General features: G+C 38.7%; 1 protein-coding gene across 6 annotated transcripts in view; it reads right to left on the bottom strand.

The window, feature by feature from the left end:
* LOC149007269 (serine/threonine-protein kinase TIO-like) overlaps positions 1-23,756 on the bottom strand; it is a 55,875-nt gene that overhangs the window by 8,563 nt on the left and 23,556 nt on the right. For 5 of the 6 annotated variants that reach the window (XM_089164516.1, XM_089164515.1, XM_089164518.1 and 2 more), the window contains 10 exons: positions 22,738-22,822; positions 16,537-16,609; positions 16,390-16,458; positions 16,172-16,252; positions 15,939-16,041; positions 15,723-15,869; positions 9,388-9,526; positions 8,540-8,708; positions 8,262-8,360; positions 7,641-8,171 (listed from right to left, as the gene is read on the bottom strand). In XM_089164516.1, coding sequence (XP_089020642.1) covers positions 7,641-8,171; positions 8,262-8,360; positions 8,540-8,708; positions 9,388-9,526; positions 15,723-15,869; positions 15,939-16,041; positions 16,172-16,252; positions 16,390-16,458; positions 16,537-16,609; positions 22,738-22,822 — 1,496 coding nt within the window. The remainder of the gene's footprint in view (positions 1-7,640; positions 8,172-8,261; positions 8,361-8,539; positions 8,709-9,387; positions 9,527-15,722; positions 15,870-15,938; positions 16,042-16,171; positions 16,253-16,389; positions 16,459-16,536; positions 16,610-22,737; positions 22,823-23,756) is intronic. The other variant, XM_089164521.1, reaches the window with a different exon arrangement.

Genomic DNA, 23,756 nt, shown 5'->3' with positions numbered 1-23,756 from the left:
GAGCCATCAACAATTCAAATTTTATCTTTTCTAGAAGTTGGAGCATAATGCAAGAAAAAAGAGGATGAACCTATTATATGATCTGTGGCTCCTGTATCAATGATCCAGGGAGCAAAAACTGAAGAAACATGGAAGCCTGTAACAGGTTTACCTGAAGTAGCAAGGTAGGGGTTGGTATGGGTAGTGGAGTAAGCAATAGTAGAGGTTGTACCGGTAGTAAAAGACTGCGGAATACGTCGCAGAGTAGCTAACTCCTCCTGTGAAAAACCAATGTATGTAACGGGTGTTTTGGAAACCGTCTCAGAAAGATTACCCTTCGATGTTCCCCTTCTTTGTGCCCTTTCTTTGTTCAAAATCAACAGGTTTCCCATGGAGCTTCCAACAAGTGGTCTTAGTATGATATGGTTTGTGACAGTGATCACACTTAACAATCTCCCTAGTCGAATCAGATTTAGTGCTAATTAACTGTAAGGCTAATTTCTCCACAATAAGAGCATAAAGCGTGGCTAATCGACGGCTTTCCTTACACTGAACAAGGGCATAAGACTGTTCTAGTGTAGGAAAGGGAGAACGATTTAATACTTGCACTCTGATGTAATCGTACTCCACATTCAAACCTGCCAAGAAGTCATATACATGAATCTTATCAATGTGCTTCCTATAAGCAGCTACATCATCTGGATTAGTGGGGTGATAATCCCCATAATGATCCAACCCTTGCCAAAGAGATCACAACTCAGCATAATATTGGGCCACAGACAGTTCCTTTTGGGTAGTCTTATAAAGCTTCTTCCGTAGCTCATAAGCATGTGCATCATTCCCCAACTATCCATATATTTTAGTAGAAGCCTTCCAGATTTGGGCTACAGTATCAAGTAATAGGTATCCATGGGCAATATTTGGATTCATGGAATTCAAAAGGAATGACATAATAAGAGTCATTCAAGATCCATTTATCATGTGAAACACCTATGGTGGTAGGTTTGATAGTGGTGCATGTAATGTGTCCAACAAGTCCTCTGCCTGCAATAGTCGTAATAATCAGATCAAATAATTTGTTCCATCAAATCTTACCGAAAGAGGATGAAGAGTGGGGTAATGTTCGGAACCAATGGGAGCAGTAGTACCATCGGTAGTTGCCATGTTTTAAAAATTGTCTACAGTTCTTCAATCTTCACCTTTCAAAATAACAGAAACGTCGCAGAATGCAATAGCCAAACTACCCAAACTAATAACAGGATTCAAAAGGTGCATATAAGGAACACAATTTTCTTTTCTTTTTTAGAATTATGGGAAATTACAAATAAGCCCCTAAAAATGTGAATTTGCAAATAGATCCCTAAAAATATCTAATTCACCAATGGTCCCTAAAACTATGCAAATTCACAAACGAGGCCCTTGAAACATCAGTATTTTTCCTTTCTTTTTTTTGGGCTAATAAAACCATCAGTTATAAGGGAAAAAACCAAAATATGGTTCAGCTAAAGTTGGGCTGCTATGGTCATCTTAATTTATGGGTTGAATAGGTATTAAGAGGACTCATTTCGGAAGAAGAAAAAAAAATCAGGAGCATCACAGAGTGGAAATTAAGCAAGAAGCCAAGAATATTGAAGGCTACCTAGAAAATAAGTGGAGAATCACCACAGAATCTCCCTGATCTATAAATGAATCTCCAAGAACAGTGCTAGAGTCGAAGAAGCAGTTGAGATCTTTGTGTTTGTAAATGGCGAGGGCTTCTGCAACGCGTTTCAGAAGAAGAAGATAAGAAAAGAAAAGAAAAAAACAGAAGAAGACGATGAGGTTGCAACGCATGGTTTCGGTGAGGGAACAGTAGCAGCAGCGGTGGAGGTAGGTCTTCATCAGCAAGAGAGAGTTTTTTTTTTCTTTCTTTCTCTTCCCAAATCGAACTTAGGCATTGATCCCATGTTAAGAAACACAATTTTGGTAGAATGGCTTCATAGATCAGTGTGATCTCAAGCCCTCTATTTATAATAAAGTGTAAAGAACACTATTACATAAATACCCTTACTTGGGTAACAAGAAATAGACATTTACATGAACAAAAACTCAAATAGAGTTGAACTCCTAGTAGAACTCAACCAACAGTATCTATTGTTGTAATCGGCAATATAAGGCCCAAGAATGAGGTCAAAAGTGAAGGCCAGGAGTAGGATCCTTTCTAAGAAAGCAGCAGGCAATCTAGGCTTCAATACCTTACTGTTTGGCCCCCAATCTCAAAAGACAGCAGGGATTTTAGGCTTATAACCCTACTGTCCAGGTTTGGAATTAGTGCAGCAGCAGCTGTTCTCTTTAAGTATCCTCACAACAAGTCAATTAGGGTTAGAGTCTTTACTCTCCAGGTCTGTGTTTTAATGAAAAGCAGCTAGAACTTCATTCAAAACTCAATAGGAACTGTGTGGCAAGGCTGAATTGAATCCCAACTCTTAAGTCAAGGTATAGGGTAGGTCTAAAGTCAATTGGAATAAGAATCAGGGTTTGGCCAGATTGAGAACTGGTCTGGACACTAAAGGAAAATTTCTGTTTTCAATAGTACTGTAACTACAGAATTTCTAGAAACTGGGTTTTGTATTCTTACGGGTTTTGAGATTCTAGGATTTCTAGGGTTAGGGTACGGGTGGGAGTCAAAGGCAGAGGGGGTGTGAGGGGTCCGAATCCTATGAGGGTTTAGGCCTTGGGTCAATGGTTAAACAATTGAAGATATATAAGGTTTTCTATGAAGAAGATAGGAAAATTCCGCAACTTCGAGGGATGGGCTGAATAGGGTTTTAGAAATAGAAGAAGAGAGAACAGACAGGTGCAATCCAAAGGGGAAGATTAAGGGGAAGGCTTTATGTAGGTGGAAAGTTTTCATTTTCAATAGTACTGTAGTTGCAGAAATTCTAGAAACTAGGTTTTGTATTTTTATGGGTTTTGAGATTCTAGGGTTTCTAGGATTAAACTTTGGGTATGGGTGGGAGTCGAAGGTAGAGGGGTGAGAGGGGTACTAATCCCAGAAGGGTTTAGGCCTTGGGTTAAGGGTTGGAGATACAAGGTTTTTAATGGAAGTTAGGGTTTAGGGTTTTATGAGGGTGCAGGAAAATTCTCCAATTTCAAGGGATAGGCAGAATAGAGTTTTAGAAATAGGAGAAGAGAGAAGAGAGAGGTGCAATCCAAAAGGAGGTCTTAAAGGGGGAAGGAGATGGGGTTTTCTTGGGTTTTATGTAGGGAGTGGAATTGGGTTGAAAAATGGGGTGGGGAATTGTACTTGGTAGAGAGTGGGCTGATTCACTCTAGGCTTCTGTAGGGGAGGTCACAAGGCTGCCACGGCTTTGTTAGAAGAAGAAGAAGAAAAATGAAACTAATTGCAGAAACTTCAAGCACTCAAATCATGGAGTCACTCTTTGGAACCCATGACTCCAAATACCCTTTATTCACTCTTCAATGCTTATTAATCCAGTCCAAATCGTTTACAAGGTGCGGGGGCTTTTTTATATGGTGCCACTACTCATGAATACAATCACCTCCTGTCCTCTGATTTTCCCTCTGACTTGCAGGGTTCTCAGTGAATCCAGTCCCTCAAGTAAGTGGTTAGCAACAAGAGCCATTATATCTTCCTTCACGTGAGTCATTTCACCTTCTACTTCCTACATGCCCTAGAAGGGACTGCATCTGTTTCATGGCAAATCGGTGGTTTGGGGAGTAACACTCATCACACCGGAAGCATAATCTGCAGTCGAGCTTGTTCTGGAGTTCCGGCAGAGTCCACCGCCTGAGCCAGGAGCTCCACCGTGATAGTATAGCACCTTCCGTTGTTGTCAGAGGCTGGGTTTCCACCACAGCTGCTGGCCTTTGGGTGTTTTGTGAAAGTTTGGATATTGGGTTGTGGTAGAAAGAGGTACAGTGGGTTTCCAAAACAACTCCTGCTCATTAGTTCTACAGGTTGGGCCAATGGGTATTTGATTTCTATGGGGCCCTGCTTGGGTTGAGCACGCCCATTAGTTGAGTTGGGTCTAACAGCCCCTTTTAAGGTTGGGCCAAGTACATAACTTGGTCCAATGTCGTCGGTGCAAACATATGCACCTCAACTTGAATCTCCTTCAACCCTGCTGTGGACAAGCTCTTCTGCCAGACGGGCTCTTTCGCCTATGCCACCGCCGACAACCTCTCAAACCATTCTAGGTATTCAGCCACTGTTCGTACTTGTTTTAGGGTCACTAACTCTTCTTGGGGAGTCTTCAACTACCATGTCTCAAATTGTTGCAGCAATGCTTCTTTCAAGTCTTCCCAACAATCAAAAGGCTCTCCCATCTCACGAAATTGCAGCCAGCCTAGCGCTGCTCCTTCGAATCACACCATTGCAGCAGTCACTCGTTTACCAACGTGATTCCATTAACTAGGAAGTAATGTTCAGCCCTAGCCACCCAATCCATCTGGTCATCGCTGGAAAAGATGGGATGTTCTAAACATCTCAGAGTGATGTCTCTCCTGGTTCCCTCAATCTCCGATCACAAAGCCTCTCGCAGAGTTGTTCCTTGCAAGGAGTCACCCATGGTGGGTTGAATCCCCTCAGTCACAAGTAGCGGAGAGGTTTCCGCCGGTGATGATTCCCCATCAACGAGTACATCCCCACGTCCCTCTCTTATATTGGGGCCCTAACTTCACTCACAATCCCCCTCAGCATCGACTCATTTTCTTCAGTCAGGGAGTCAATCTTGTAATCCAGCCCTGCGACTTGACTGGTGATTTCCGTCGTCTTCTTCTCGATCTCTTCAAACTTCCTTCCATCCTAGAATTCACCATCTTCCAGTCCAACCGGCTCTGACCAGATTGTTAGGAACCCAAATTCAGCAGTGAAACTACCTCTTGAATTCACACACAATAGGTCTTAAGATTAGATGGAGTAGTCGACATAGTACTGGGATTTTTATCCGCTCCAATACTGACAACGTCCAGTTTCCTGCAATTGATCGTTAGATTTTTGACACGTGGCTTATTATAATCCAACGAACAATATTTCATCTAAAGAAAAACACTTGTAGGGTTCAATGGTTCTCTCTCCTCACTTGGCTTTCCTCTCACCTTCTCCATCTTCAGTGGCAACGCCGACCTTGCCATCATCACCGCCTCTTCCTCTTCAACTCCGACAGCAACGATGTAACAATTTAACGATCCCCTCGAAAGGGAGCAAAAACAGATAGGGCAATGGCTTGGCGCCTTGTCGCGGGGAAGAATAGACTCTTTGCAGCTTGGAAAACTTAATTGTATCCCACACCATCACAAGATCTAACCCATATGCATCAATGAATACCAATGATGCATTTGAAATTTTTCATCGATTTTCACTTTCCATAAGAAAAATATAATAAAGTTTATGAAAGACCTACAAAAGGAATGTTGAATCACAGGAAAATGGGAGAGGAGTGCTTGAAAAGGAAGAATTGTGGTGCTTACTTTGTTGGTGTATGTTGAGATAAATCAGGGTCTTGCAGGAATGCTAGAAAATCAAAGCAAGCCAAAGGGAGAAGAGAAAGGTTTAGACTTGAGCAAATAGTCCGCAATCCCCAAGAATCTTCAAACGATTGCTTCTGTGATTTTTCTTCTTTTGATTTTTTCTTTGAAATGCTGCTGGGGTTAAAGAAGAAAAAGGCAGTGGTGGAAGTGGTGGAGACATCAGTGCGGCCGGAGCCGAAGGTGGAGAAGGTGGATGCGGGGAGAGCCGGGTGAGGAGAGGGAATCGCCGACACTTAGAAAGGGTTTTTTTCTGATGAAATTTTGTTCATTGGATTGGAATAAGCCATGTGTCGAAAATTCAACGATCAACTGCAGGATACTGGACGTCAGTACTGAAGCGAATAAAAATCCCATAGTACCGCACGCCAAATACAGCAAACAACAGTAACAGAGCATAAACAAACACTCTAGCTATGAGAGGCCAGTACTCTCCTGCAAGACACCTTGCCCAAACCCAACACAATACGCTGATACCCCCATACATCACTCACTCCCCCACAAAACACATAGTGAAGTAACTAATTCCTAACTAAGTCCAACATAACCACAAACAACACATGTTACTATTGCCTCCCTTGTTTCGGTTCCTCTTCCTGGAGTAGCCTTGAGTAATAAGGGACCTATCACATTTCTTTAAACAAAGTCTACATATCTACTCAACACCCCTCTCTTTAGTAGGTCATTCTGGATTAACTCTCGAGCGCATTGATTGTATGCTTTTTAAGATCAATAAAGACCATACAATAATCTTTTTGCCCTCTATCTCTCCATAAGCCTTCCCAATAAGTAGATAGCTTCTGCCATGGATTATTTGGCTTGAAGCCTACCTAATTCGCTGAGATATGAGTCCCTCTTTGCAAACAGGCATCTATGACTCACTCTCAAGGATTCATTATGCAATTTGTTAGCTTTAGATTTCTATAGTTATTGCAGTATCACTTTTATTTCCACAGCTTGGAACTACCATGCTTCTTGTCCATTCATCCAACATCATTTTCTTTGTCATAATCCCATTAAATAGATTGATTGACCAAAAAAACTCCACAGCCTCCTGAGGTTTTCCTCACCCTATAGGGATCTCAGTTGAGCCCGACTAGGCCATGTATGAAGAATGAAAAATATTTCAACCAATATACTTCACATTGATGGAAAGAAATAACCAGATTATAAATCAGTTATGAAGTTCTTTTGGGACTAAACTAGGGGCATCAAAATATCCAAGTCAGATATTTATGTGATCGAGCAGTATTTACATACAGACGGAAAATTCAAAGACGTTATACTGGAATCCTAGTTTGTTATTCCAACTCCATCAGCAATGATTTCTAATTCCTACTATCTTCTGGCAGCAATTTATGTCAGGGTTGTGGAGGCCATGCTTTTGGAGATGGAACACCTGCTGCTACACTTTTTGAAGTTTGATTTTGGTTTCAGAAACCTAATTGGCATCATTTATTGGAATTAATAGTCTGGTATTCTTTAGGTGTTAAGACCCAATATCAGAAGTTGCTCAAAAGCACTATAATGAGTTAAAGTAGGGATCATACACAGAGAATGAAATGCTAGTAAGCAAAAAGTTAAACCATTGATGCTTTGTAAAACAAACATGAATCACTTCGGAACTCGTCATGCACAAAACAGGAAAACAGAAGCAAAAGTCTATTTCCCGTCTACACAATTCTGTCACACGGAAACTTGGAAAGTTCATGGTAATTCCAATCAATGGATATACTAGGCTTGGTCTGAAATTGGGATTGTCAACGTGTCAAATTTGGCAAAACATCAGCCATACATTTATATAGCCATTTCACTTGAATTTTCAGACACCCGATTGTCTCTGAGCATCTTTCATAATTTTTATTTTCTTTGTGGATTTTTAATTCTATACTTTTGCAACATCTTAAGATGAAACTTGAAACGTGAACGGTAGACATAGAACCTACCAGTCCACAAAATTAGCACCCTATTTGATTTTATACACAGCTGATACACGGGAGCAGGAATTTCACATAATTCATTCCCAAAAAGAAGTGACTCACATCACAGAAGATCCCTTGATTAAACATAACTTTAATCAAGAAAGTACCAAGCATCAAGTGAAAAGAAAAAAACTTTGTGGAATACCACACCTGAATTGCAGCAGACAAGGCAAGTTCCGTACGTTGATGAAGGCAGTAATAGATAGCAACCTGCATGGGTTTTGATTTAATAAATGCTCTCACCACAGCATCAGTGATTTTTGCGGAGTCTATACCCTTAAGTGAACCTGGGTCATTCTCCTTGATATCAAGCCTATGTAATGAATTACTGTGCAAAGTGTATAGTGGGAACATATAAGCATGTCCTTTCAGCGACTGAATCTCCAGTGCGGCTATAAGTGACCAGATAGCCCTACAAGCTTCACAAGCAGAGCACAGCATATTTGTAGCACCTGACATAAGACTTGAGCCTGAAGCTGCTAAACACAGAAATAATAGGTCTACCAAACCAAATGTTTTTGCATGTTGTAGAACTTGTTTTATGGCTTCATTGACCAATGGAGGAGGAGAAACTTTCCCTGACATTCTAAGTCCCTCAGCAACTCGTGATAACATCACCACTATGCATGCAGTTGACTCATACAAAATTCTTCCAGAAGCATCTTCGTTGTAGCCAACAATCTACAATTACATGAGAAGATAGTAGTGAGAGATAACTGATGGAATAATATCATTTTTTTAAACCATCTCAAGTGCAATAGAAAGCCAAACCTGGGAGTACAGTTCTACTAAAGAAACCCAATGCTTGTAATATGATTTCCCAATGCTAATTCCCTTATGATTCAGTAATTTCTTCGAAATTGATAGAGCCTGCATTTGTCACCAACGTCACCACTATATTAGCTAAAAATTAGTACATAAACTTCAAATGTCAGATGAATGCATATGGCAAGTAGGCCTGGGATCTTTAGAAGGAATCATAAGTACACTTATAGGAGTAAATAGTGGGACAAAATGGTAGAAACTCCGGAGACCAAACAATGGTATACCTCTGCTATTAGTTCATTATCAGATGATTTCAGGCCAACTATCACGGCAGTAAATCCAAAAAGTTCAGATATTATTTCATCAACTACCACACTAGAATGAAGAGCACCAGCAGCAATTAAGTTTGAAAGAATTCTCAATGATTGCTTGATACAAATAGCATCATGATCCCTGCACAAGTTCAACATAATATCATGAAATTGAAAGTTATGCTTCTAAATAACATCATAGAAAAGCTTTGAAAAGTAATTGCTTTCTAAAAGATTGTGAAGAATCATAACGTGATAAGGTTCAAAACTAGATCTGACAATCATGGTTTTCAAAAAAACCATGAGTCCACCAACTTCTTTGGCGTTGTTAATAGTTTCATTTTGGAGACTGGGTGCCTAACTTTGGCTATCTATTGGAAATTATTGGTTCTTTCAACAATTTTTTGGTAGAGAATAAGCATGTATCTGACCTCTTGGATATCCTGAGTTAGTATACAGGCATTTATGTAATCTAGCATTTGCTTTTTCTCAAGTTGGTAAATGTAAGAGATCAACATTGATCCCCCCCCCCCCTCAAGCATGTTCTACTTCTCCTCATGATCTCCGATATTGTCTTGAAAATCTGTATCTTCTTGAATTAGTGGAAATTATTCTACAAAAAAACTTCAAAAAATAATTGTATTCTATGAACTTTAATTGAAACATCATGCTGTAAAGAAGATGTGCTGAGAAGCATAAGAACAAGCATCCAAGGTGAATTTGTAAAAAAATACGACGCATAACTTCTAGAAGCTTGCACCATGTATTCCAGTATTTTACAAGGAACTTTTAGGCAGGGAAAAAAGGATTTATTTGCCTACTTGCAAGAGCTTGGTGTCCCATTGGTCCAAGTTTTCAAAGGCAGCAAGACGTTTTCTAATCCTTTTGCATCTTGACCAATAGTATTTGCTCCTTTAACTGTACGAGAGTTATTTTCCAACCTATCCAGTATAAGGCAACCTGCAAAGGGATAAGATCCAAATTAGCGTACTAGTACCATGACAAACAAAGCAATTCAAACACAGTTGGAAAAAAAAATTGGAGGTTATTTATCATTCAGAATATTATAGATAAACAGTCAAAGAAGCTTCAAGTTTGATATTCTCCAATACTTAGTTCTATGACTACTCTTATATGCATGATAATTTGTGCACTTATTGAACAAAGATAACAAAGGAATCCAGACTCTGCGATTCCATTATCGAAAAGATAATGAACAAATCTGAAAGTAGCAATTCTATATTATGCACAACTAATGAGGCCAAAAGAAAAGTAACAGGTGATATGCTTGAGACCACGAACTTCAAACTAGAATGTACAAAGTGAAAAGTGAAAGCATCACCTCTGATGGACCAGTCTGCTAGCAGAATTATGGTGCAAAGAAACCAAACCAGGCAGCTCTTCAAATTTCTCCAGTTCTTGCAACCCAACATTTTCAACCAGACTTTATATTTTCTCATAAGGAAATTATTAAAATCTGTTCTAAAGAATTTGTTTTGCCACTCGCCTAGTCAAAGTCTCAACTCTTGAAAATTGAGGTATCTTCACTTTGATCCCCGCATTTGAATCCCTGTTATCTTAGTTTGAATACATTTAAGAAGCAATTGACTAGATGAAAGGCCACACATAGGGAGAGAGTTATAAGTTTGGGCAGACAATTCATAACTCTTATGGTAGCCCATTGAATTTATATATTATGACTTTGATATGGACAGTAATTTGTACCAATACACGGCAGAGGCTTAATAGGTCAAGATGATTCCTAAAACATCAACAGTTCAGCATGATTTGAATTGCAAACGCATACGAGGTGTTCCAACAGTCAAAATGTTAAAAGTGTTTAGTGTTCAATTGCCCAAAGTTAACACATAAGCCTCCTTGCACAGGAGTGCAACACACATGAAGGGGGAGTGGGGAGGGGAGAGAGAGAGAGAGAGAAGAGAAGAGAATATGTGATTTTCAATGCGCTGTTCTCTTTGGTCAGAATCATCTATATGTCTTGTTTTAGTGTCTCCATAAGTGACAAGACCTGCTAATGGCTGAAGGCAATAATAAGAAAAGGTCAAGTGAGAGGAAAATTTTGTAGCCCAGAAACAAGGATTAGATTAGCTTCCAGGAACACTGGATCCCTAACAGGTAACAAGCTGGAGTAGGTAGATGTTATAAGGAGATGAAGGGTAAAAATCGCTTGAAGAGATAACTTAGGGGTAAAAAAGCTAAGATGTTGGATGATTAAAAACTTTGATATTCAAGAGATCATAGTAAAGAAGTGGAGTGTGCATAATTTTTTTTTTTTTTTTTTTTTTTTTTTTTGATAAGTAGTCTTTTTTTATTAGAAAATGGGGGAACATACAAGAAAGGAAATCCCCTAGAACACCAAGAAGGGAAGCGGGTTCCAACAAAAGGTCCTTCCCTCCCAACCAGGGTCCTGAACTAGAATTTAATCCAACTACAATCTATAATAAACATGAGCACCAGCATCCTTGCAAACCATCTCCACTAGCTCTCTTGGGAAGTCCGGAGGCTCCCCCACCACCTGGGCATTCCCCAGTTATACACCTGCCGTATAGTCTGCCACCTGGTTTTGTTCCCCCCAAAACATGTGTAAACTCCCTATCATGGGAAGACCTACCAGCTGCTGGATTTTTTCTTTTAAAGTATGTATTTTCCAAGGCCTGTGCACCTTCCTCTTGATAAAGATCTGAAAGCCTTTATGAATAGCTTCTATTTCCATTGCTAGCACTGAGAGCCCTTCTCACTTTCCTGTATAAGCCAGAATAGGATCTCCAACCTCTCCTAATTAATCCTCCATAAGTTGCTGTCAAATTTGCTAAAGCTCCATTGTAGTGTAAAAAAGGCAATAAGATGAGGTCAGCAGTCACGCTTTAATGGGGAAAGTAATCTCAACCCAAACAACCTCAGCAAACTAGCACAGAAAAGATGCCGAAAAGAAGACCAGCAATTAACAAAGCCCTTAAAGAAAATGAAAAGCCAAGTCACTCCCCAAATCATGTCTTTATCACACAACTACTAAATAGGCCAGAATACCATCAGTTATAAACCACAAAAAGAGAACCCAGCATTTCGACCATTTCGCTCGAAAAAGTGTTATTTTGGAAAAGTGTCAAATTTCAACCGAAATTTCGAAGATTTCGACCATTTCGGATGTTTCGACCGAAATTTCGACCATTTCAACATTCCAACTTGTTTTCCCTTAGTTTTTGTTGATTTCTATCCCATTTTCAACTAATTTCCACGACTCCTTTGTCTTCAAACACCTCGTTTGCTCATTTTTGCCTCCAAACACCTCTTAAGCCACAACAGCTACAAAGGAAACTCCGACAACAATAGAATGTGAAACATAAGACATACCCAACAGTTCCAAACTTACCCTTTTTTATTTTTGTTTTGTTCATCCCTTAAATGATCTTGTATTGCTTTGGAATTAATACATGTTTAGCCTAGGACTATGATCTATGATTGTGTTTTGTTAAACTTATCTTTTTATTATTTTCTACCATTTTTTCATTTTCTGATTTTAATAATTATTTTCTAAAATTATGTATTTTTATTTTATATATATATATATATGATATATAGGCTTCAACTTAATATATGTGAGACACAATCACTTGATCTAGTCAGTCATTTTATTTTGTTGACTTGTTGTATATGTAACCATTCTACCAAACAATTCATGTATGCGATACAGTTTGCACTTGTCAGAACCAGTCATTTGTTAGTATACTTGAATGATAAATTTTCAATGGTTTTTTTTTTTGGCAAAATACTAGTTCCAGTGTGTTTATTATGCTTGAAATAAGTAGAATGCAAGAATCCAAATCATTTTGAGTCCATATGAAGCCCGAAATTGAAGTTCCAATTTCCAAAAAAAAAAAGTGTCCAGTTTCGACTGAAACATCGAAATTTTGGCCTTTTGCAAGGTCAAAATTCCTGTTTCGGTCGAATTTTCTTCCTTGGTAGTCATAAGTTAAGTTGACATATAGGATGATGACTCACAAAGAAATAAAGTGGGAGTCATAAATGAGGAAACAGAGATACCACACTTAATTTTTTTTTTCTTTTTGGTAGGACATACTGCACAAATACTTTTTATATTTGTGGTAGTCATAAGTTAAGGCGACATAAAGGATAATGACTCACAAAGAAATAAAGTGGGATGGTTTAAGTGGAGAGGTGCATCCAGAATTCTGTGTGACCTATGTGTCCCTTTAAAGCTTCAAGTGAAGTTATATAGAGGTGTTGTGTACGACCAGTTATAATGTGTGGAGCTAACAGCTGGGTAGTTAAGTGCCATGAGGATACAAGGATGTTAAAATGGATGTGCAGAAAAACAAGATGATGTACTCCAGCTGTCCTACACTGAAAACAACTATAGGAGCAATTATCCAGTACTTGCATTGAACTGGTAAGCTCGTGTAGGTCAAATTAGGGTTTTAGGCTCAAATAGGTTTAAGGTTGGTAAGAAATCAAGTTTGATGGTAGGGAAGGGCATCGAAAAAGGTTTGGGGTTTCGTGGATGATGGAATGTTCCTGAAATTAAAGAAACATGAATAAGGATTGTGTTCTTAGTTCTAACTATCAAATTGCAACCAAACTCAAATGGTTTTTTTAGGATGGTATGAAGAAACCGCTTGGATTGGAGTTATTTTTGACTGCTGGTTTTGGCTGGGTAAATTTTAGAGTTTGTCAGCAAGAATTCAGATGCAGGAAGTTACGGTTCTGGGTTAATTCATAATTGGGAAGCAACAGGGATCAAGTGTTGGTTATGGCTAGGGAATGACGAGGTCAAAGTTTGGAAAGATTTGACTGCTGGATTAAGAGTAATTTTGAAGTAGGATAATTAAAAGGTTAGCGATGGAATAGGAAGTTTTAAGGTTTTTCTGGAAAAAAATAAACCAACTTTGGGTTGAATGTCAAGGGGATGGAGTCGGATATTTAAAGTTTAAACATGATATGAAGAATTTTTCTTATGGCTAATTTGAACTGGGAATAAGTGATGGTATGAGAAGACAAAAATCAAAAAAGGAAAATTGGTGATTATGATTTAGGAAGTTATAAGCATATACAGGGGCTGGGGATTGAAACAACTCACTCATGTATAAAGAGCAGCAAGTTGAATGCTTGAATATCTATAAATTTTAGGGAAATTGCAGGACCTATGCAGAGTCATCAATGGAGATCAAACTACCTAGGGGGAGATAGAAGAACTCGATGGAGGGGATGGAGAAACAACGCAGCTCTCAATAGGCTGACCAATACTCAAATTATAACTCCCACTCATCAAATCAGTTTCCTCTGACCCCAAAAAAATCAGTTTCAATACTGACCCCTCTTACAACATTATATAGATGACACAAAGGACTCCACTAAAAAGGAAAGGGCTAACATGATCCTAACCCTACTAAGTAACTTAACTGACTAGGAAAACGAAATGGACTAAAAAAGAGTTGATTACAACTGAAAAGAGAAATATTACCTGGACAGAGGAGAATATACCAAAATAAATTAGATTGAGCCACTGGTTCTAACAAGCAACACAGTTCAGATTGAAGGAGCTAAAACAAAGCAATGGACCTAAAATTTATTTTTTTGGGGGTCCAAATGAGCCTAAAATTACCATTGAAGAAATTGTGAGCAATGGCATGCGCAGTCCTGCCCTTCTACTAAGGCTGCGTTTGTTTGCAGGGTTAAAGTGGGGTGGGTAAAAAGGGGTGGGAAAGTTGTACTTGATTACCACAAAATTCCGAATATTTACCTGTTTGGTTGCCTAGGGTGGGAAACTCAGCCGACAACTTTGGCCACCGTGGAATCCCTGTCGAGACTCATTTTTCCCACCCCAGGCCCTCTCAAAACCCCAAGATTTTGATGGGATTTTGAGGGGAAAATGAGGGAGAGTTGAGAAGACTGGCAGGAGATCTGCAACTTTGGCGGGAGCTTCGGTGGAGATAGAAGATGACAGAGGAAGTGGCCGGCGGCAAAGGCAGAGGCAGAGCACAGAGAGAGACAACGCAAAGCAGAGAGAGAGAGAGAGCGCAGAGCAGAGAGAGAGCAGATCGCAGAGCACAGAGCAAGAGAGAGAGAGAGCGCAGATCAGAGAGAGAGAGATGCGCAGTCCACAAAGAGAGAGAGAGAGCAGAGCACTTTACCTTTACACTGATAATCTGATATACATATACCACCACCCGCACAGGGAGAGAGAAGAACATGTTTATATAAAAAATAATAATAATGATAATATATTTTTAATTTAAAATACTTTTACAACCGCACCCCATCCAACCAAACAAGTATTGAAACTGAAAAAGTGTATTTACCCATTACTTTTCCACACTTTACTATCCTGTTTCCCACCCCACTAACATATGGGACCCACAAGTACAACTTTCCCACCCCTTTTTTTCCAGCAAACAAACGCAGCCTAAGTATCACCTTTTTTAGACTCCTGGGGGGCAAGGATTCATGTAGTATTACCCCATTTAGCTGAGATTTTTCCTGGTTTCTTGGATTGTGTCTCGTTCTCCTACTGTTTTCATCCTTCATTTGTCAAACTCAGTTATCCATTTCTCATCTCAGTTCCTCTCCCTCTTTTCTCCATCTCCTTGTTTCCACTTCTTCTGTTTAGAGTCTTTAGACCTAGTTACCCTTCATTCTTTTTGGGATCCCCTGCAGCTGACCCCATTAAGCTGATGTATTTGGTGTCATTTGTATCCATATTCCATTGTCTTTCAGTTTGCAACCAATGCACAATATGTACTGAAAATGCATATAAGCTTAACTGGAAAAAATTATTAATGACATATAGTATTTGAGAAAATTTTCAAAATCACCGTAACTAGTAAGTTGGGCCGATTCTCAACAACGTTATACCTGCATTGAAATAAAACCTAAAATGATTGGCTTTCATGAGGCTCATACCTCAAGAATCTGGTGCAAATAAAGGCCACACCACATGTGAGGTTTAACTCTCACAAATACTTTGGCGCCCAAGGCTATGCCCCAAGGAAAAACACACATCATTGATGTGCCTGAAGGCTTATGCTTTTATGCTTCTGAAAACACTCCTTCAGCACAACATACCAAACAGAAAAGAAGCAGAAACAAGACTTTTCCTTAATTATCTGATCTACTATACCTGATTGAACACCAGAGGGACTTATTCCAGAAGGTTCTACAAGTGACGAAGAATTTTCCATATGAGAGCTAGGAGAATATAATTGACCATCTCTGGGAGGACTCTGAGCCTTGCCATTCTCGAGGACAGCAGAAGATTGATTTTTACCTGCATTGAAGATTAATAAGATGTGAAGACAAGGAACTGAAGCTGGAAATCCCCAATCAGATGTCTTACACTCAGGACTAGCAGTGGTTGACTCATTTGCTGAGGTATGTGTACCTTCACCTCTCCAAGCTGCATCACCAATTTCTGCTGCAGCAGTTGCAGCATGAAGATCCTAGAAGTTGTTCAGGAGAAACATATGACTAACAAATCTAAGAAACAATAGGCAACGAAAATATGTATACGAGACTAATATCTAACATGTATACTGACACAAACACCTATGTCATTTTAGATCTTCTTACCTCTACCTCAATCTCATCAGATGTTTCTTTGACAAATGGATGCTCAAGAAGTGCAGGCCAAGTAAGCCTATTTTGAGGTACCTGTTTTCCATGATTATGTAAATCAGCTTACCAGATGAAAGACCTTAAAGCAATAAACGGTTTAATATTCAACAGATCAAGCACAAATCTATCAAAAAACTAGATGAAGCATAATTCTAACTTCAGCTGGTTACTACCTTATTGAGCAAGCCTTTTAGAAAACTTTTAAAGTTTGGGCTCATGGTATCAGGATACGTAACTGGATCCTGCAAAAACCTGATAATAAATTCTTCTAGCCCATTATATTATTGCTTTCAAAAATACATGAGAGGTTGAACATGTACCTTGATGATATGCCGGATCAGTGCATATACTGAATTTGTATAAAATGGTGGTTGACCAACAAACAGTTCATACCTATCAACACGTAGTTAACAGTCATTGAGTTTATGCATTAATGATAAGGAATTGGAAAGTAAGTGACCAATGAAGATAGAAATGGAAACACCAAAAAGAAGATAGTTTCATGCCTTGTCGGAACCAGAACTTAGTGAAATCAAAATGAATATAAGATAAGTAGCAATGCAGTTCTTACAAACTTCCCATACATTAAAAGTAATTTCTGTCACTTCACCAAAAACCATAATGGTAAACAGATGTTAGAACTCGGACCCATAAAGATCACACCTGGGAAACTGATATTGGGGGGTGAAGAGTAAACTCTTCATTAGTTCATCTGATGCAGCACAATTTGAAATGGAGTTCCAATCGTACGAATTTTGATCTAGTGTTGAGGAGCTTAGTTGCCAAGAAGATAACTGATTTGAAGGGAAAATATTTCCCAGAATTATCTGCTAATTGTCAACTGATCATGTGACCCCACACCAGCTATTTGTGATCAAGACTGAAGTTGTTACATGAACAAAGGACTCTTGGTTACAGTTCACCCTACAGTGATGTGAACAGTATTTTAAGGGATTTTTCTTGGTTATTTCTAAGGGATAATTTGAATGCAATTTCTTAACTCAGGTAGGATATTGGAGATTAGTTTTGGTTTGTTTTGAATTGCTAAGCATACTAGTATAGTTGTTTTCTTATTGGAGTATGTTCATTTTGCATAAATAAAAAGAAGTAAACAACTATAACAAAACACATTACATTAAAGAGATTACATGTAAATTTGAAACCTAAACATAGAGTCTAATAATTGAAACCACAAAGCAGCAGAGAAATAGAAGACCTAAAAACTAAGGAGAAGAGATTGTAACCTAAGTATCAGTTTGAGAGGGGTACTTACAAAAAGTTGGTAGAGGGGGTGAAAATATGGAGAGAAGTATAATAATACGACTAAATCAAAGAAAGAAACAAGACAAACTATACATGATGAAGGAGAAGTGGAAGTGAAGGAGAGAGAAAAGAAAGGAAATAAAATAGGAAAAAGTAAAAAGAATATATTTTAGTGAAATTAAATTCACGAGGAAATGAATGAGAGAGCACAAAATAGAAAGAGAGTGAAGATGGAAAGAGAACAAAGAGAGAAACAAAAGGAAAAATATGGAGTTAGAAAAACATGGGGAAAAGAAAAGAATGGAAGGGAAAGAGAAGAAAGAAAGAAAAAGAAAAAAATAGAGACAAGAATGGGAATGGGAATGGGAGTGAGAGTGAGAAAGGAAAGAACAATACAAAAAATTGTGGCAAGCGGAAGTGAAAAGAAAAGTATCTTAGAAATTATAAGCCTATTAGCTAGATAGAATAAAGTAGATGATTTATAAAATAGGACTCTTTTTCATGTTGCCCACTTAAGTTGGGCCCAAACTCTAGGTTGCCCACTTAAGCTGCCAATATTGCATGTTGCCCAATCTGGTGAAGTTGAAATATTACAAAAAACCCAACGTTAGTTTTTGACAACTTGACTGTTAAGTGTTCAAAATCTGAAATGTGTTTAGACCTAAATGCCCCTCACCCCTCTCACTCATTGTGTACCCAACCCTTAGGTGGGTGAATGGATTCTCCCTTCACCCATCTTCTTCCAACAACTCATCGGAAATGCCACCACCCCTCCCCCTACCAGCAACCACCTTCCTCACCTCCACCAGTTCCAAACCCTAAATCTAAAAGGGATTTTCTCAAGGGTTTGACCAAGAACATTTGCCAATCTGTAAATCACCATCTCAAACAACACAAACATGGCACCTTCCATTACGCTTCCCATCAGAAGCAGCTGCAACTGTTTCGCTGCACAAGCTTGATGATCATCCGCCATCAACTGCATCAGAATGTGAGCAATCACAGGGGCGTATTTAGTGGCTGACACACGCTTGGGCTGCGTTGTGATCAACAACACCCTTGCATTACTAGAACATGCCACACCGCAAATGGCGTTGACAGTGCGAATCTCATCAAGCCCTTTAGAAACCACCAGGAGATCCTTCGATGAGAGACCACTTTATGGTTTGAAGACCCAAACCAGCAACAATAGCAACCAGATTATGGTTTGGGAACCCAAGAAGAGAACTAATTTAGGGTTTGGAGACCCAAACCTAAGTCCTAACCAGTATTGGCTCTTTAACGAATCAGCAGCAACTAAGGAATCAATCTGTTCTTGAAGGTAATTGTTTAAGGGTTTGAAAACAATCTGAACCAGATTTACTAAAGTTAGGGTTTGATGCTAGAATGAAAAATAAAAAAGAAGCACAGCTTACACATGATCAGTCTTCAAATCTATACATAGGAGAGACCGAAGGAGGTTGATGAATTAGAAAGAGTCTTTGCAACTGTCGATAACAATCATTCCCAACCATTTGGGCTTCAGATTTTTTATGCTCTTCTTAATCGCTTTCCTCTGGTATCAATTTCAAGATTCTGAGATCGAAGAGCAACAAGTTTCGTTGAAATTTTCCCGTCAAATACCATTTTTTCCTCTTCTTCCATGGCTTCTAACAACTTTTCCAGAAACAGATATTGATGATGAGCCCAGTTCCTCACAACAAGAATTTAATTCTCTTTATAGCAGGGGAGTAAAAATGGTGGATAAGGCATTTGGGAGGGTTAAGGGAGGGTGAGGGGGAGGTGGGGCAGTGGTCACCAGCAGGGGAAGGGGTGGTGGTCGTCGGCGGTGGTGGGATTTCCGGCGAGGTGTAGGAAGAAGATGGGTGAAGGGAGAATCCATTCACCCACCTAGGGGTTGGGTACACAGTGAGTGAGACGGGTGAGGGGCATTTAGGTCTCAACACATTTCAAATTTTGAAAACTTAACAGTCAAGGTGTCAAAAACAAACATTGGGTTTTTTTTAATATTCCAAGTTCACTAGATTGGACAACATGTAATATTGGCCACTTAAGTGGGAACCTAGAGTTTGGGCCCAACTTAAGTGGGCAACATGAAGGGGGAAAAACTCTAAAATCTTGGACAGTAAGGAAAAATTGGAAGGAGGTCAACTCATATTAGGGAAGAAGATCCTACTCTTCGACTGCTTCATAGGCCTCATGCGTACACTTGGAATCTTTTTCTTCTCCAAAAATAAAATAAAAATAAACCTAAGCCCTTGATCATAAATAATTTCTTTGGAATGATTTATCTGACCCAAACTTGCATTTTTTTTTATCCACTTTGGCCCATCATGCTTAGAATTGGGCCCTCTTCACAGCAATGAAAATAAATTGGACCACTTTACGTGTTAAATTACAAGTATCGCACCCAAAAATCCCAATAATCACTAAGCTCCCAAAATATCATAAACTTTGCAAACAACAAAAAAACACGAGGTAGCTCTATTCTTGGTGTGTAAAATGCATGCTTTATGCCCTAAGATTTGATACATAAATTTTCTCATCAAGTGTTCTTCTCCCTCTTCCCCTTCTTCAAGACTAATTCTCCTCAGATTTCCCTTTCCTCACCCTATCTTCTTCATCCTTCTTTCTCCTTTTTTATTTTATCCCCCATTAATTGGTATCTAAGTCCAAACCTAGGTAACTCTCTCTATCTATGGAATTCTTCGCTCACTCCGTCCTGCTCTCAATTTGTCTTCCATGCGAATTTTTTTTCTTAAGATCAATCTTCCTACCAATTTTCTTCTCTCCGCTTTTCTTCTCAAATGTTTCTTCTTCCTTCTATGATCCTCTTCCCCATTTTGTCCACCCATTCTATTCTTCACCTATTCACTACCACTGTGATTGATACTATTAGCAAACCTTCTCTCTCTTTCATCCGCACACCTTCAAAGAAGAGGGGGGTGGGGGAAGGAGGATACTTCCATCTTGAGACAAGCACTTTCAGTACAATGTCAGTTATTATTTTACTAAAACTCGAGGACAAGTTTTTTTAAAAGCACAAAGATTGATGCAGCACAATTTAAAATGGAGTTCCACCATGAATCTTTTGTCTATCTTTGAGGAATTTAATTACAAGAAGCTCAAGGACTTGGAAAGGAGAAAATATTCCCAGAATTATCTGCTAATTGTTTGCTGACCATGTGTCTCCACAGCCAGCTATTTGTGCTCAAGACTGAAGTTGTTTCCCAAAAAGCTGACACTCAGTTACCATTTACGCTACAGTGATGGGAACAGAGTTTTAAAGGATTTTTCTTGGTTATTTTTATGGGATAATTATCTAAGAAGTTTTTTAATTTAGGTAGGATACCTAGGATTAGTTTTAAATTGCTAAGAGTCCTAGTATAGTTGTCGAGTATGTTCCTTTATTATTTAAATGCTTAATCAGTCTACATAAAAAATAAATAAATAAATAAAAAGATGAAGTGGAGCTTTTGCTTTATACGTTTGGAGCCCCAGTTCTCCCTCTCTCCTCTCCTCCTCTTATTCTCATGAGGGTTCTTCTCCCTCTTCCCCGTCCTTCAAGATTGATCCTTCTCAGCTTTCCCCTTCTTCCCCGTCTTCTTTATCCCTCTTTCTTCTTCTTTATTTTGTCTCTCATTATCATCCCTAGAAACAGTTCTATATATGGAAGATGTATAGTTACTCATGTAACCTAAGCAAATATGTATGTAAAACAGACAAATACAACCTGCAGGAAAACACAACAGCCCCCTCATTTAAAGTATAATATACAAACTCACTAATCAAGGAAACAAAATTAAGCAATACAACAATGTAACACTAGAGTGAAAAATGAACTTTGCTTATCAAAAATAAGCATTTTCCAATGAGCAGTACCTAGAAGACGACAACCATATTTCGAAAAGCTGTCGATTCTTAACTGATTCTATTCTTCCCAATAGTCATTTAACAGATTATCCTCAATGTACATAAGTTTCGTCTCACACGCTGCCTTCATTCTGGTGTTCAAGATTTAAATAACAGGAAAAGGTGTACCACTCAAATGAAAAAGGAGGTTGCAAGCTGCCCAAGTGATCCGGAGAAAAACAAAACAAAACCAGAAGAAGAATGCATGTATAAAAAAGAAGATATGGAAGAGAGCTAGAGATTGCTCTGCTCACACAAATATTGCAAATAATGATTTCAAACCCAATCTCTACAGGAGGAAGACCAGATCAAAGTCAAAGGCTTGATAGTGGATCATTCTGAGAGGTCAAACAGTTTTAATTATATATACACAGATATAATATTTTCACATATACTCATAGTCCGAAATTTTAGTTGAAATACCAAACTTTTGAAGAAATATTTCAGCTTTTTACACTTCACAAATTGAAATGGTATGCAAAATGATGGATCTTCAGTATATTTTGGTCATTTTAGCAATTTTGATGGTATATTTAGATTTTGACTAGTTGAAACCGAAATCTTGAACGAAGAATATATTAAGGAAAGGGGCAGCACTATTTACACAGGTTTGTCGAAGGAATCAGGACTTGACATGAAACAACTTCCCAGTCACTTGATGTTTGATCAAGTGCACCTTTGGATTACACATCTCAAGTTTCAGGTCTTCCACCACTCAACACATTTTGTACTGGTACCTCAACATTTAAACCAAAGTTTCAGAAGTTTTTCAACCAATTTGCATGGTTTTACAGCACAATGCATAACATGTATGGTCTAAAAATTGGTATTATTGAGATAAGTTCCAACACGGGTAGTCTGGGAATATGTTTGTTTGTGCATTTAATCATTCGGTGGACTAGACCTATTTCCAGATTGTGTAATTGTTGATAATTTGACATAGATTGTTGTTGACCTCACTTAAAAGCTTGACCTCCTAAGGTATGCAGTTGTAACATGGTATCAGAGCTAGCAAAGTCAGGTGTTCAATCCCAGGTAAATGTGAGGATACAACATCCTTGGTGCCATATGATGGTATCAGGTGGTGTCCCTGTGGCAAAGCACCAAAATACCACCAACTACTCTTTTCCACAAGAAAGAACTACAACAATGTGAAAGAAATAGAAAAGTAAACCCAATTAAAAACATAAAAAATAAAAAGAAACACATGCCTAACCATATCAAGAAAATAAGACAAATGTTTTTTTAGCCTATTTTAGCACATCAAACAAAGACTACAATCAGAAGATACTAAAAACCTACAATATCATTGATAATATGAAAGAGCAAGTGAAATTGAAACATACAAAATAACTCCAAGAGACCATAAATCAGCAGTGTGGTTGTATGGCTGTTCACGGACCAACTCCGGAGCCATGTACAATGGAGTTCCTGAAAAAAAAAGCATCTGGTAAAAAATGAGCTTGAATACTAAAACTAGAAAACCCTTGAAGCAACAAACTGTTTACGGATGATACTTTGGTGAAATATGGTAACATCACCACAAGAGATAGGATAACATAGATGTGCAACTACAAAAGGCTTCACCGAGGGAACCATGACTAATTTCAACATCCCATGCAATCATAGGATTTAGACCTACTCCACACCTCCTTAGTTGGAATGTTGAAACTGAATTTGGATGGTTCTTCTTTTGGTAATGCCATGGCTTTTACAAAGGAGGCCAGTACAGTGTTGTTAGGAGCAAAGAAAGGTCCTGGGACATACTTGGGAACAAATGGAGTAGGACCATAGTTGTAAAGGTATCACATAGGCATCAAAACACTTTATCAAAGGTAAGGTGCGCCCCTGTTCTTGTTCAGTCCCTTCTTCCCCCCAAAACCAAGAAACCATATATTTTCCTAACCCTCCATTAGAATCATTTAAAACTTCATAGCTCATTCAATACAGCCCCAATAGACCAATAGCTCTCAATCCAAACCCTAGCTGGACCTTTCTAGCCCTAGTTTTCACCTATTCTTGATTGAAATCCAAGATCTTGACCTGAAAATCAAGAAACCCTACCTTGAAAACCAACTACTCAAAATTAAATGCTGAGAGCATCTCAACCCCCCCCCCCAAATGCAGCATGATTTGAGATGGAGGAATTTAATTGCCAAGAAGATAACTGATTTGAAGGGAAAATATTTCCCAGAATCATTCACTAAATGTTTGCTGATCATAAGGGCCCACATCCAGCTATTTGTGATCAAGACTGAAGTTGTTTCATAAAAGGACTCTCGGTTTCTTCAATGCTACAGTGAGGTGAACAGTGTTTTAAGGGATTTTTCTTAGATTTTAGGATTATTACATAAGCAGTATTTTA

The sequence above is a fragment of the Hakea prostrata genome, chromosome 8 (assembly GCF_041222555.1).
Source record: "Hakea prostrata isolate BN-2017 chromosome 8, UWA_Hpros_2, whole genome shotgun sequence".
In the NCBI taxonomy this organism is placed as follows: Eukaryota; Viridiplantae; Streptophyta; class Magnoliopsida; order Proteales; family Proteaceae; genus Hakea; species Hakea prostrata.
This window is presented reverse-complemented; position numbering and strand designations above follow the sequence as displayed.